Source organism: Notothenia coriiceps, unplaced genomic scaffold, assembly GCF_000735185.1.
Source record: "Notothenia coriiceps isolate Sejong01 unplaced genomic scaffold, NC01 NC01_scaffold00016824, whole genome shotgun sequence".
Taxonomy (NCBI): domain Eukaryota; kingdom Metazoa; phylum Chordata; class Actinopteri; order Perciformes; family Nototheniidae; genus Notothenia; species Notothenia coriiceps.
In genome coordinates this window covers 165,393-177,114 of record NW_011349525.1, presented here as the reverse complement: position 1 = coordinate 177,114, position 11,722 = coordinate 165,393, and the positions used below count along the sequence as shown (strand labels likewise).

General features: G+C 41.5%; 2 protein-coding genes across 2 annotated transcripts; both read right to left on the bottom strand.

The window, feature by feature from the left end:
• Window positions 1-1,072: 1,072 nt before the first annotated feature.
• On the bottom strand, window positions 1,073-2,457 carry LOC104949841 (zinc finger protein 184-like). Its single transcript, XM_010776269.1, has 2 exons — window positions 2,209-2,457; window positions 1,073-2,117 (listed from the first exon to the last, which is right to left on the bottom strand). The coding sequence occupies exons 1-2, from the start codon at window positions 2,369-2,371 to the stop codon at window positions 1,495-1,497; spliced, it is 786 nt and encodes a 261-aa protein (XP_010774571.1). The 5' UTR covers window positions 2,372-2,457; the 3' UTR covers window positions 1,073-1,494.
• Window positions 2,458-4,619: 2,162 nt separating this feature from the next.
• tpi1b (triosephosphate isomerase 1b) lies at window positions 4,620-9,102 on the bottom strand. The gene is made up of 7 exons (XM_010776268.1): window positions 8,888-9,102; window positions 6,610-6,733; window positions 6,232-6,316; window positions 5,766-5,898; window positions 5,537-5,622; window positions 5,362-5,449; window positions 4,620-5,280 (listed from the first exon to the last, which is right to left on the bottom strand). The coding sequence occupies exons 1-7, from the start codon at window positions 8,994-8,996 to the stop codon at window positions 5,162-5,164; spliced, it is 744 nt and encodes a 247-aa protein (XP_010774570.1). The 5' UTR covers window positions 8,997-9,102; the 3' UTR covers window positions 4,620-5,161.
• Window positions 9,103-11,722: the final 2,620 nt, after the last annotated feature.

Here is an 11,722-nt window from a genome sequence, read left to right as displayed (position 1 = left end):
AGCACAATTTTAAACTTTTTTCATACGAGAGTCAGTTGTTTTCAACACATCTTTTTGTTTTCGCCGATACCAGAAACATTTTGTACCCATTTATAGTAAACAAAGAGCGAGGAAGCCCTTTGGCCACAGGGAATAACGGGGTTAATGGGAAGCACATTGCTCTTTTTGGAGTTCCAGTGTGAAACCCATCTCCGGTGTTTTCTACCGAACAGCACAGAAGATGCAGACTGGGCTGTACAACTATACGATTGGGTCATTTCCACTGAAGTGTTGTCTTATAACTTCTCTATTGAACCTGCAGCGGGGAAATCTTTGGAGCAGCGCCTATACACATTATTCATCTTTATTATAATCCAGTTTTCCATTTCTAAGAGATATTATGTCATCATTTTAATTGCCTACTCTGCACACTTGTAGTAAGAGGTTTACTGCAGAGGGCACCTGCACGTACATGAGAGCCCTCAGAGAAACCGCTCCATATTAAGTGAGTGTATCATGAAATAATACTCCAGTTCAACAAGATGCTCTGCAGCATTGCGAGACGTGAATGAAGTGCAGACGCTTGCCACTTAGCATACTATCAATATTTCAAGCTAGCTGACACATGAAAAGGGGGATTTAAAAAGACTTATATATTGTTTGTATTGGTACCTTCAACCTTGCCACAAAAACACAGTAAACTCAATATTTCCAAACTCAAACTTGTATATTTTAAAGACCTGTATCTATCTAACACAAAGCTCTCTGTAACACACTGTTCCCTGCTTTCCAAGTTCACCCCTGGATATCAGTAATGGTTTTATAATGATAGCAAGTAAAGAGGGCTCAGGGGAAGTCCGGTCTAATTTCACCCTGAGGAGAAAACTCACTGCAAAACCAAAGCAACATCCCAAGTTTATAGCATGTACCAAATACACTGTAGTAGCCAAAAGTCTGTGGACACAAGAACTTTTGACTCCTGACAACTAATCCCTAAATCATGGGCTTTGATATACTGCTATAACAGCATCCACTCTCCTTAAAATACTTGCTTAACTCCACCCCTTGGAATGACCTCTATGTATTTATTGACTTTAAGAAGGACTTTCCTGTCAGTTCCCAGAAACGAAGTACATACGAGACACCAGTCTGAACACTACCATATACTGTATATCAACATAAAATGATGAATGAAATGCAGTTACTGCCATCTACTGGAGTACTGTGAAACTTCCTTTTATAATGTTACTGCAGCAGGTAGCAAAACATAACACAACACTAAACAAAGAGTATTTACTTTTTATTCTTCAGTAATAAATTAACATTAACTTTATTTTGTTAAAGTGTTTTTATAATTAATTTGCACACAGGCTTACAAGGCTTTTAATGAGGTCCATCCATGCACACGTTAACTTAAGACATACAAGAACATTACATTCTTTGTGTTAAATTATGAATACAGTAAACACAGCAACAACAAAACTACTCAATCTGAAATGTGTGTTTCGAAAAGAGTCATACAGGCACATTCTCCCTCTTATGCACGCTTCGTATGTGCCTGCCCAGAGACTCCATCCATTTGAAGGATTTGCCACAGTAGTTGCACACAAAGTGTTTCCCCTCGGTGTGAATGGTCTGGTGTCGGTTCAGAGCGCTGGTGGTGATGAAAGTCTTTCTGCAGATTTCACATCTGTACGGCCTCTCTCCGGTGTGTGTCCTGATGTGAGCTGAGAGGTGGGAGCAGTTACTGAAGCGCTTCTCACACACCGAGCAGAGGTAGGGTTTCTCTCTGCCTTCGTCGCTGTGATGATTGTGGAAAGTGTGGAAGGGCGAGGTGGGGTCCTGGAGGCTGCTTTTCAGGCTGGAGGGGGAGGAGATGAAGTCTTTAATGTCTGATTCAAGGCTTTCCAGCTGCTCTTCGTCGTGACCCAGCCAGAAATCCCTGTGGCTCTTCATCTGGTGCTCCTTCTTCACCTGGGAGGGCTCTGGATGCTCCTCATCTTCCTCACAGGGCTCAGGAGGCTCCACTGCAGAGACTGAGTGATGCTGAGGAGGAGGGGGAGGAGGAGAGGGGGGAGGAAGGTGTTGATGTGTGAGCTGCTGCAGCTGGGCTCCAATGCATCGGTCCAACCGAGGCTCTAGATAAAAGACACATACAAGCATCAAAATCATGCAATTTATCCGAAATATAACGCAATTCTGCATGAAATTTTGTTCCATTCAACCGACCTGATATGAGGATCTTCAGCTGCATCCTAAGACGACTGATTTCCAGATCTTTTGAACGAAATATCTCCTCTTTGTACTCGGTTATTGTCTTTTCCACAGCTGCAAATATCTCCTCCGCTGCAGCCGTCAGTCTCTCACTAAGAAATACTCTCAGTGACTGCATTTTGGACGCTTGTTAATTACAATAATTAGCTTTTAGTGGCACTGTGAGACGTTTTGTTGCGGGTCCCTGAACGTCACGCTTCGCTTGTAAACACGGAGAATGAGACCCTTAAAGGGCTCACTGCGGGGAGCCAGCGCCCCCTGCAGCACCGGGGTGAAAACAAACAATAAAGAGTGATTTACGACCAAAAAAACACAACATATTGGTTGATTCAACAATAATATAATGTTATACGTCTTGCAAATGTTGTATTTACTAAAGGGCCATTGAATACAAAGAAGGTTTCTCGGATGAAAACATTTGGTGAAAAATACAATTTATTTGATGGAAGCCAATTCCTGCCAGTAGAACACACAATAGGCTACAATGAAAAGTTATCTAAACTATCTCTAAATAATGATTTCATATCTGAAAATCGTGACTAAGTATCTAGAAATATTGACTTTGTATTACAGAATAATTACTTAGTAAGACAAAATAATGGCTTAGTATTCAATTAATCTTACAGCAGTGTCTTAGTATCGCAAACTAATTACTATGTGGACCAGACCCAGCATGGATCCAGACAGGTGTGAGTGACTTAAAGCACATATCAGAAAAAACTCAAAAGCATGAACATGGAAAATGCTTTGCGACAAGCCATGTTTGGGAAAGTAAACATAGCTGTCCAACTCAATGAAGGCTACGGCATAGGGATCTGTAAGCATAAGGAAGTTGACAAAAACAGGCACAATCCTTTCTAAAAATAATAGACAGTGGGTGTTTCTCAATGTCGAGGAAGGCTGCTCCAGAGCCACTATTTCAAGCGTCATCGAGTGCCGCCTAAGGACTGTTCCAATGTCCAGGATGCTTGGAATTCTACCGAGGCCGGTGTTGTGTCAAATTATGCACCCCCATCGTGAAATGCACCCCTTGACACGGGAACGCGCATTTGAATGTATAGTCCGCTATTCTATGTTGTCTTTTTGATGGTTGGGTTGTCGAATTCATTCGTCACTTATTTTTCAGTTAATTTTTTATTCAATATGTTTTGATTTAATTGTGACGTCCTGTCTGTATACTTTCGCTTGTACTTTACAATGTGTTGTTCATTTTTACATCAAGTGCTTGAGGGTGGGATTAATATAATGTTTTTTAATTTGGGGGGTGCTTTTTATGAACAGCCTGGTTGCCACGATATGCACCCCTTGCTATCTCTGACAATACACGTGTCACATACATGAAACGTGCTCCATTTATTGGTACTAGTCCTACAACTATACCCTCCAAAGTTCTTGAGGGTGGGATTAATAGAAGCATCTTTTTTTTGGGGGGGGGGCGCTTTTTACGGCAGGCCACAATGCTTTGCACACGGACCAATTTCCAAAATCTTTGGCGGAAATCGCGCTCCATTTAAGCCGGGGCCTCGCATATGACGCACACCTGTTAGCCTGTTTCACCATTCTTCGTTTTCCGAGGATAGGAAGGATTCTTGCCTCGCTTCTGAAGGACCTGACTCGGAGGGACATGTCCTACCAAGGAAGCGTCCTCGACATTGAGAAACACCCTGTATCAAGTTCTAAGAGCTAGTGCCTTTGAGCTAACCCTGCCTTGTAATATGACATATTTTTACTTACCCCCCTGGAGAAAGATGCACCAGCCGCCACTACTATGTTGCATTTTGCACAAGCACTATGTTGTATAAAGCTCAGTATATAAGCTAATTTATATGAAAGCCCATTTCTGTATAATTCAATTTGAAAGTATATAAGAAAAACAAGATTAGGCAAGTCATTAGAATAAATAAATGTTCTCAAATCAATCAGTAATAGCAGCATAATGATTTTTACTAATTAATTTGAGAACATTTCTCAATGCTCAGCATGCTTTGGTCTCTATTTTACAGATTGATCAATATTTATTTTCTGTATGCAAGATTGTGATTTGCAGAGCTAGAATTTCATCCCATGTTACTCGAGTCTTTTACTGATGCTGTGTGTCTGATTTAGTCCAGTGCCAGGATAAAAATAGCAACTAAATGCTTCTCTGCATGGCATTGTCTTAACTGGAGGTCATTTCTGTAATAAGATATCGTCTGCCTGCCATCCCGAGAACACCTCTGGGATTGCCATCGTCTGGAAATGAACACACAGCTGTTTATGAACCCTTTTGTACACAAGTAAAATATAAACAACTATGAAAGTGTCTTTAGAAAGTCATGGGATAAACACCATCAAGGAAACAAGCAAACAGAAGACGCAACACTTAAAACAGTCTCCAAACGGTTTATTATGTTTCCCTACAGCCTTGCCACCCTTCTTCCCATCGGCCATGACACAGTATGATTAACATGGACGCTCTTCTCTTGGCAAACAGCCAAAGAGAGAGCGGATCATGCACGTCTACAGGGGAGGGGGGGGAAGCCACAGAACATCATAGCCACAACAAAAGAGACATCAATATTAATAAGACAAATACATTGATGACAGAGAGCTGTGACACTGGAACTTGGCGTGGACTGGACGTCCAAACGAGCTGTCGATGTCGGTCTTTGCAGCTTGGTGGAAGTTAGTAAGCACACAGACTTTTCTCAGTAGATTTCACTTTTTTTCAGTGCAGCAGAGTGCAAGTGTCCACCTGTCCCTTTTCTTTATGACAAAATATAGCAAAAGAATAAAGGAAAAAAGGAGGGAATGACATTATTACACAAATACGTTTGAATAAAAGGGGAAGAGGACTAAGTGAGGGACGATGTAACTGGATGACTCTGGCCTCTGATCTGGACTCGGCACATTGCAGCTGCCGGGGTTTTTATAACTTTGCGTTGATGATTTCGATGATTTCGGGCTTCAGGGAGGCTCCGCCCACGAGGAAACCGTCAACGTCCTTCTGGGAGGCGAGCTCTTTGCAGGTAGCGCCGGTCACAGAGCCTGAAGAGAGACATATTTAGAGATTGATGTTGAAAAACTAACTAGAATATCACAAAAAGCACCATGTTGTCACTGACTGACCTCCATAGATGATCCTCACGGAGCTGGCTACGGCCTCCGACACGTTGGCCTTCAGCCACTCCCTCAGCTTGTCGTGAACTTCCTGAGCCTGACATATCAAACAGGAAGCAGACACATCAGGACGAGTAATGGGGATAAACTGCAGAAGTCATTTTCACTGGTTACTTATATTGACCTGCTGTGGGGAGGCGGTCTTCCCGGTGCCGATGGCCCACACGGGCTCATAAGCAAGCACCACCTTGCTCCAGTCCTTTACGTTGTCTGAAAAAAAGATGCAAGATAAGACTTTGATTCATTTTTTTCACACGTTTTATGGTTTCCACCCGTCTCTAGCTTGCATACACATCCCCTAATGCATCATTTAGACTCTGTGCTTGTAAAACTCTACATTTGGGATTGTTTACCTGCGATGACCTTGGTCTGAGCGAAGACGACCTTCTCGGTGATGCCGCCCTCCCTCTCGTCCAGCTTCTCACCGATGCAGGCGATCACACAGAGACCACTCTCCAGAGCGTGGGCGGTCTTCTGACCAATGAGCTAAAAACACACACAAGCATGTAATCACAAAGTGTACTCAGGAGGAAAGGTGTGTATCCTACTCAAGTAAAGATATCCCTCGTTCAACCGACTGCAGGGAAATACACGTTAGTACAGAAAGTGACAGTGAAGAAAAAAGGCAACAATAAAAGTAGGCTAGTATATACAAAATAATCAGTTCACACCACGGCATAAATAAATAGACGCATTATAAAAACGGAGGTGAAGAAGAAGCCATTAGAAACAAAAAGGATTCCACTTTAGCACTCAGCATCATAACAGCAAACTATGAAGATAGCGCTGAGTGATTAAAGAAGATAAAATAATCATTACCTCATCACTCTCTCCGAAGACGTGGCGTCTCTCAGAGTGTCCCAGGATCACCCAGTTCACTCCACAGTCCTTGATCATCACAGGGCTGCAGACACATGTTCATACAGTTAACACAAGATAAGCAACACAAATGGGTTTCAAACAGTGATGTGAAACACTTTGATTCTGAATGAAGTGTTGGAGAATGTATCCTGCTTGGCCAAATGGCTAGTACATGTTTCAATTAAACCAGTGACTCAATAGCAAACCTACTAGCCAGTTACATTTGACCCACGTTTAGCTGCTATTTGGTGCTTATTCTGTTCCCTGCATCCATAAATCTTTAATTAGTATTTACCAAACCCTGGTTTTTCCTACTCTGATGGACACGTGACGTACCTGATCTCCCCAGTGAAGGCTCCCTTGGCGACTTTGTAGCAGTTCTGAGCAGCAACTCCGAACTTAGCGTCCAGTTTGGACCTGACGAAGTCCAGGTAGATGGAAGGAGCGCCGCACACGACCTCTGTGAGCAGAAGAAGAAGACAACATTAACTAACTGTTTTTTTGTATAGTACATATATTGGTATTGAGAGATATTTATTGAACCCAAGACCAAAGATGACGAGGTGACAGTAGGGATTCGTGTTTGGTCTGTGGATGTGATGGCTAATTTTAAATAATTGTACCATATAACTGCAGATATGATAACAGTATCCAGACCAAATATCACTTAACACTGTTTAATGCATATATTCTACATGTTTCGTCTCTTTGATTAATTTCTATGAATGAGAGAAGGCATGTTCAGCTTCAAGGCCCTCCATAGACTCTCAAACAGTGAGACAAAATTTGGCCTTGAACACAAGTCTGTACAATCCCCCTGAACTCCCACCGAGTACATACTTGCACTCATTCACACAGTATTTCAACACCATGGGGATTAAAAAAGGAAAAATCCAGTTCACTCTATTCAATCATGATGTTTAAAAAAGGTACAATCCATACCTCAATTGCATAACAAAAAGGGTCAATAATCACAAAAATCAAATAAAAAAAAACACAGAACTGTCAAATGAGAGCCCTCTCAAAGTGATTAGCAGACCTAAAATGGACGACAATTAATAAAAAAAGTATCAGTATTGCTTGTACTGTAGCAGCACTGAGTCAACATACTCTAGTAACTATTATTGTTTTTTTAGTTCATGCCTACTCAGTTATTGTATATATATATTCTTTACTTGTACACAGATTATTTATTATTTAATTGTTCCCTATTTATCTGTACTTCTTTCTTGTCCTGTGCTGATGCAACACCTGCCTTTCCCCCTGTGGATCAATAAAGTGTTATCTTATCTCAGTGTTTATTACTACAACTACTCAACATCCACTTGTATGTTGAAACTACCAATACATGGTGTAACTTATCAAAACTCATGCATATCAAACTGCATGCAAACTCCAAAGGTTTGCCCTTTCTGTGCAAACAAGATCCAACAGCAGCAGCAAAGGTCTGCACGGGTCAAACCGAGTACAGCAGAGCAAAGACACTGACATTCAAAATGAAACTATATCTTGGGGTTAAGGGAGTCTAAATTAAACCTGTTACTATTGGGCTGGTAAAGGTCATTAATCCCCGGCCACGGTCAGACCTCTCTGCATTAAAGGTCTGAGTTCAGCCTCCTAAAGGTCGCATTCTGCAGAGGTCACGAGAGGTCAAATCAGAGAAGAAGAGTTTAAATATTCTCGTCTCCATGTGGAGGAAACAGCTGGACTTTAAAGCTCTAGAGAGGCCAGTGGGACAACTCTGCTTGTATTTCACCCTGTTGCTGTAAGGGGGTGGATTCATTCAATGGGGCAAGGTCCACGGGTAGTCTAAACTGAGTGACAGTTTGCACCTATCTAGAATACAAAAAAACATGCAACTTTACAGGAGGAAACGACAGTGGAAAACAGGCCTGGACACATTCAACCTCTCCCTGCATTCATTCATTTACACCGAAGTAGCCAAAGACAAAAAAACGGCTGCAGCAGCAAGTCTACAGGAAGCAGACAGCAACAGGGCGAATGGCTGCTGCTGCTGCTGCTTTCAGGTCATACTGGAGAAATCGTTATCCAACTAAAAAAGTACATGTATCTGCTTCGGTTATGGCGTTTTAAATTAAAGCTCACAATAGACGACAGTAGGCTATTTAATGAGTTTGCACATGAGAGAGAAGCGGCATCGTTAACGAGCAGACTCACTTGAATGCACCATGCACTCTCACAGCAGAGGCTGGACTACGTGCTGCTGCAAACGCACACCCACCACCACCACCAACACCGACATTATTGAAAATCCCATGCCAGCATCTGTCATCTTTATTCATGCTTTCCCCCCGTCTGCTGTTTAGTGCAATCTCGGTTTGAAAAGAAAAAGAAACAGGAAATGCAGAGTTAACAGTTAACAATGAATGTCTCTTTATAAAGGCCTGGAATAGAGGAGGGGTGACGATAATGGTGTCACTGATGTATTCAATAACCGAGCCATTTTGTCTGGATCAGTCCTTTGTGACATTAAACGAGGAAGCGTGCATATGAAAAACTGTTATTTAAGTCGTGATAATTAGAAAACAAGTGGTTACAATTAAGGATATACGAAAGGTACATTTGGCATTTTAGTTGTTTAAAACACACATACCGACATTGGGGTCCACCTTGGCTGCGTTCATGGTGTCCATGAGCTCCCCGAGACTCTTCTTGTCTCCATTCAACTTCCAGTTTCCACCGACGAAGAATTTCCTGCTCATGATTGCGGGTTTTTCTGTGTGTTTGCAGGAGATTTAAAGGGTACTGAAAGCGCACTGGGATTTGACCTTCACTGGAGTAAAAAAGCGAGTGTGAGAGAGGGGCTCAGATTATTTATGAAGATGGAAAAGTTAACCCCTCCTCTCAGCCAGCTCCATTGGTTTATCACGGAACGCCCGTAAACGCGTCTTCCCATTTGAGGAAGGGGAAGAGCGATATGTCATGCTGCGTTCAAGTGCTGTGCCTAAAAACGTCCACACACAAGGATCTACCTGTTACATCGGGGCCCTGAGCAAACATTTTATTCACAAGTGTAAATATTTGAAAGCCAAACCGCATATCAACAGATGGAAGAATGAACTCAAAATCGGCCCAAATACATGACGGAAAAAAACGCCCGGAGACGTATTTATGTTGCTTGAATAGGACCAAAAACATTTTATTTTTATTTTGTGTTTGCTGTATGTTGTATATGTTTGCACTGTATCAACACCAAGTTACATTCTTGACTGTTACAATGAGCCTTGATGGTTTGTAAAAAAATAAACAACCATCGGGGCCCTTAGGTCAGAATATGAGGTACACATTTACCTTGATAATATTCTGGTAGATTGTACCTTTTAAGTTTAGTTGGCAATTACACAAATAATACAATAAATCTATAAAATAATTAGATGATTTGTGCACATTATTGTTAGACGTTTTCAATTGTTTTTTAAGATTCAAAAGGTTTTATTTTCATTAAAGTTTCAGTGTAGTCATTGGTAATACAAATCTTTAATCAGTGTAATATTCTATAAGCATGAAAATAAATAAAGTGCAAGTCAAATAAGGCAAGGGGTAAAAGGCAGGAATGGGTACATGGGTATAATCTAATCACATTAGAATCGGAGGATGAAACCCACACATGCAGATCACACAGCACACAAAGTGACATTTGTTCTCTGTTTTTAACCCATCTTAGTACCAGGAGTTTTACTAGGAGCAGTGGGCAGCTATTGTACAGCCGCCCAGGAGCAATGGTGAGGAGTGCGGGTTGTTTCGGTGCCCTTGCCTCATAGGGCACCACGGCCAGGGGTAGCGATGGTGAACTGGGGATTCTCTCCAGGTTAGCAGGTCCACGGGGAGTGCCGATTTTTAGGCTCTGTTCGGGCGACTTTGCAACAGGCAACCCTGACAGCTCACAGCTCCCGCCCCTTACTGACTGAGCCACTTGCCCGCAAAATGCTAGATAAGTTTATATAGAAATATATTAGAACAGTATATTTAGGGCATCCCTTCATCCCATAATTTAGTTCATAATGCTTACTTTTAGATTTAACCGCTCTGAACTACATCTTGCCACCCATTGCACCACAGCCCTTAAGCATTTTTGTTTACCAGCGGCTTTATAGCTTCTATTTTTTCTGCCATTTGTTTTTAGCTTTGACGAGAACACAGTTTCTTGTGATTAAAATTACTAAACATTGTTTCGCCAGAGATACATGACAAACATATTTTTTTTGTTTCTTTTGTACTTCTCACTGACCTCGCGCTGACATGGGGTTCTAACATTAATAATGGGACAAAAAAGTGACTCTTGTTGTTCATGGGTAACATCCATTGATGCTGATAATACAATATTGTACTTAAACTGAAGCAGCGGAAACTTAATATCGACAGCCGGTTTTGGAGTAACACAGTATAGGGTTCAAGGTTCAAGGTTCAAGGCCCTTTTTTACCTTGGCATACGTGGTGCCGATACTAGCCTAGGAGTGTATGTTATTTGATTGGGATGAAACATCTGTAGAGGCTCATCAGCCTCCTCCAACAGCTGCCAACACAATACAACTGATTGACAATATGTGCAAGTAAATAGTAATACAAAAGAAAAAGTTAGTAAAAAAGCTGAAATTAGTGAGAATAAGAGTCGTAATATACAAGTGGATATGATATATCTATGATAAATAAATAATTTCTAAGTTCAGCAGCCCAGAGGGGGGTTAATGTTCGCTATGTATGTTGTGTATAATATAGTATATTGTAAAAGTATGATTTCAGCTTTAATAGCTGGCCCCCTAATATACAATCTTTTAAGATTGTGATACACAGCAACAAAAAAAGCAACAGTTTTCACGTTATTATCCACAAAAAATGCTGTTAAATATAAATAAATATGATCAGTGGTGATTGAGGGACAGATCCTGGTGACTCACCGTTTGATTCGCTCAGAAAACGAAGTCCGGGGGCGCCCATTTCCCCCGTCCCTGGTTACGCTCTCCTGATCTGGAGCGTCTTTCGGCCTCAGTTTTGCCGATACCCGAGCCGTGCACTGCGCGTAAAACATATCTCTTGCTAACTTATCTACATGCGAATAGTTGGAAGCTTGTTGAAGGAGGACATTTTACCTATGTCCATGCTTTGTATATGAATGCTGTGTTGTTTATTTTTGTTGCTGTGCTTACAATGAGTAGATGAAACATGACCCCATAACCAGGAGAGGGTGTGTTTCAATGCTACCAATACTGACAGCGGCACTATAAGTCTGGCAGCGAATCTTTTGCCCTCTTGTAGATAGTTTGTCTAGCCCAGGTTTCTCCGCTAAAGAGCAAGCCCCACATGCTTGCTCAAAATAAAAACTGTCACCATGGTTCATCATTAATGCGTCCGATATTTTAGATAACCTTAAGTACAACATCCACTAATATATTTCCAAAGCAGAAGTGGATCAGAATTGCCCCACTCACAT

Excerpts from the sequence above, each read along its gene's own strand:
- LOC104949841 (XM_010776269.1), bottom strand. The coding sequence starts at position 2,371 with ATGCAGTCACTGAGAGTATTTCTTAGTGAGAGACTGACGGCTGCAGCG. Across the intron at positions 2,118-2,208 it reads GCTGAAGATCCTCATATCAG|AGCCTCGGTTGGACCGATGC; the intron begins GTCGGTTGAATG and ends TCTTTTATCTAG.
- tpi1b (XM_010776268.1), bottom strand. The coding sequence starts at position 8,996 with ATGAGCAGGAAATTCTTCGTCGGTGGAAACTGGAAGTTGAATGGAGAC. Across the intron at positions 6,317-6,609 it reads GCCTTCACTGGGGAGATCAG|CCCTGTGATGATCAAGGACT; the intron begins GTACGTCACGTG and ends ATGTGTCTGCAG. Across the intron at positions 5,281-5,361 it reads CGTGAGGATCATCTATGGAG|GCTCTGTGACCGGCGCTACC; the intron begins GTCAGTCAGTGA and ends GTCTCTCTTCAG.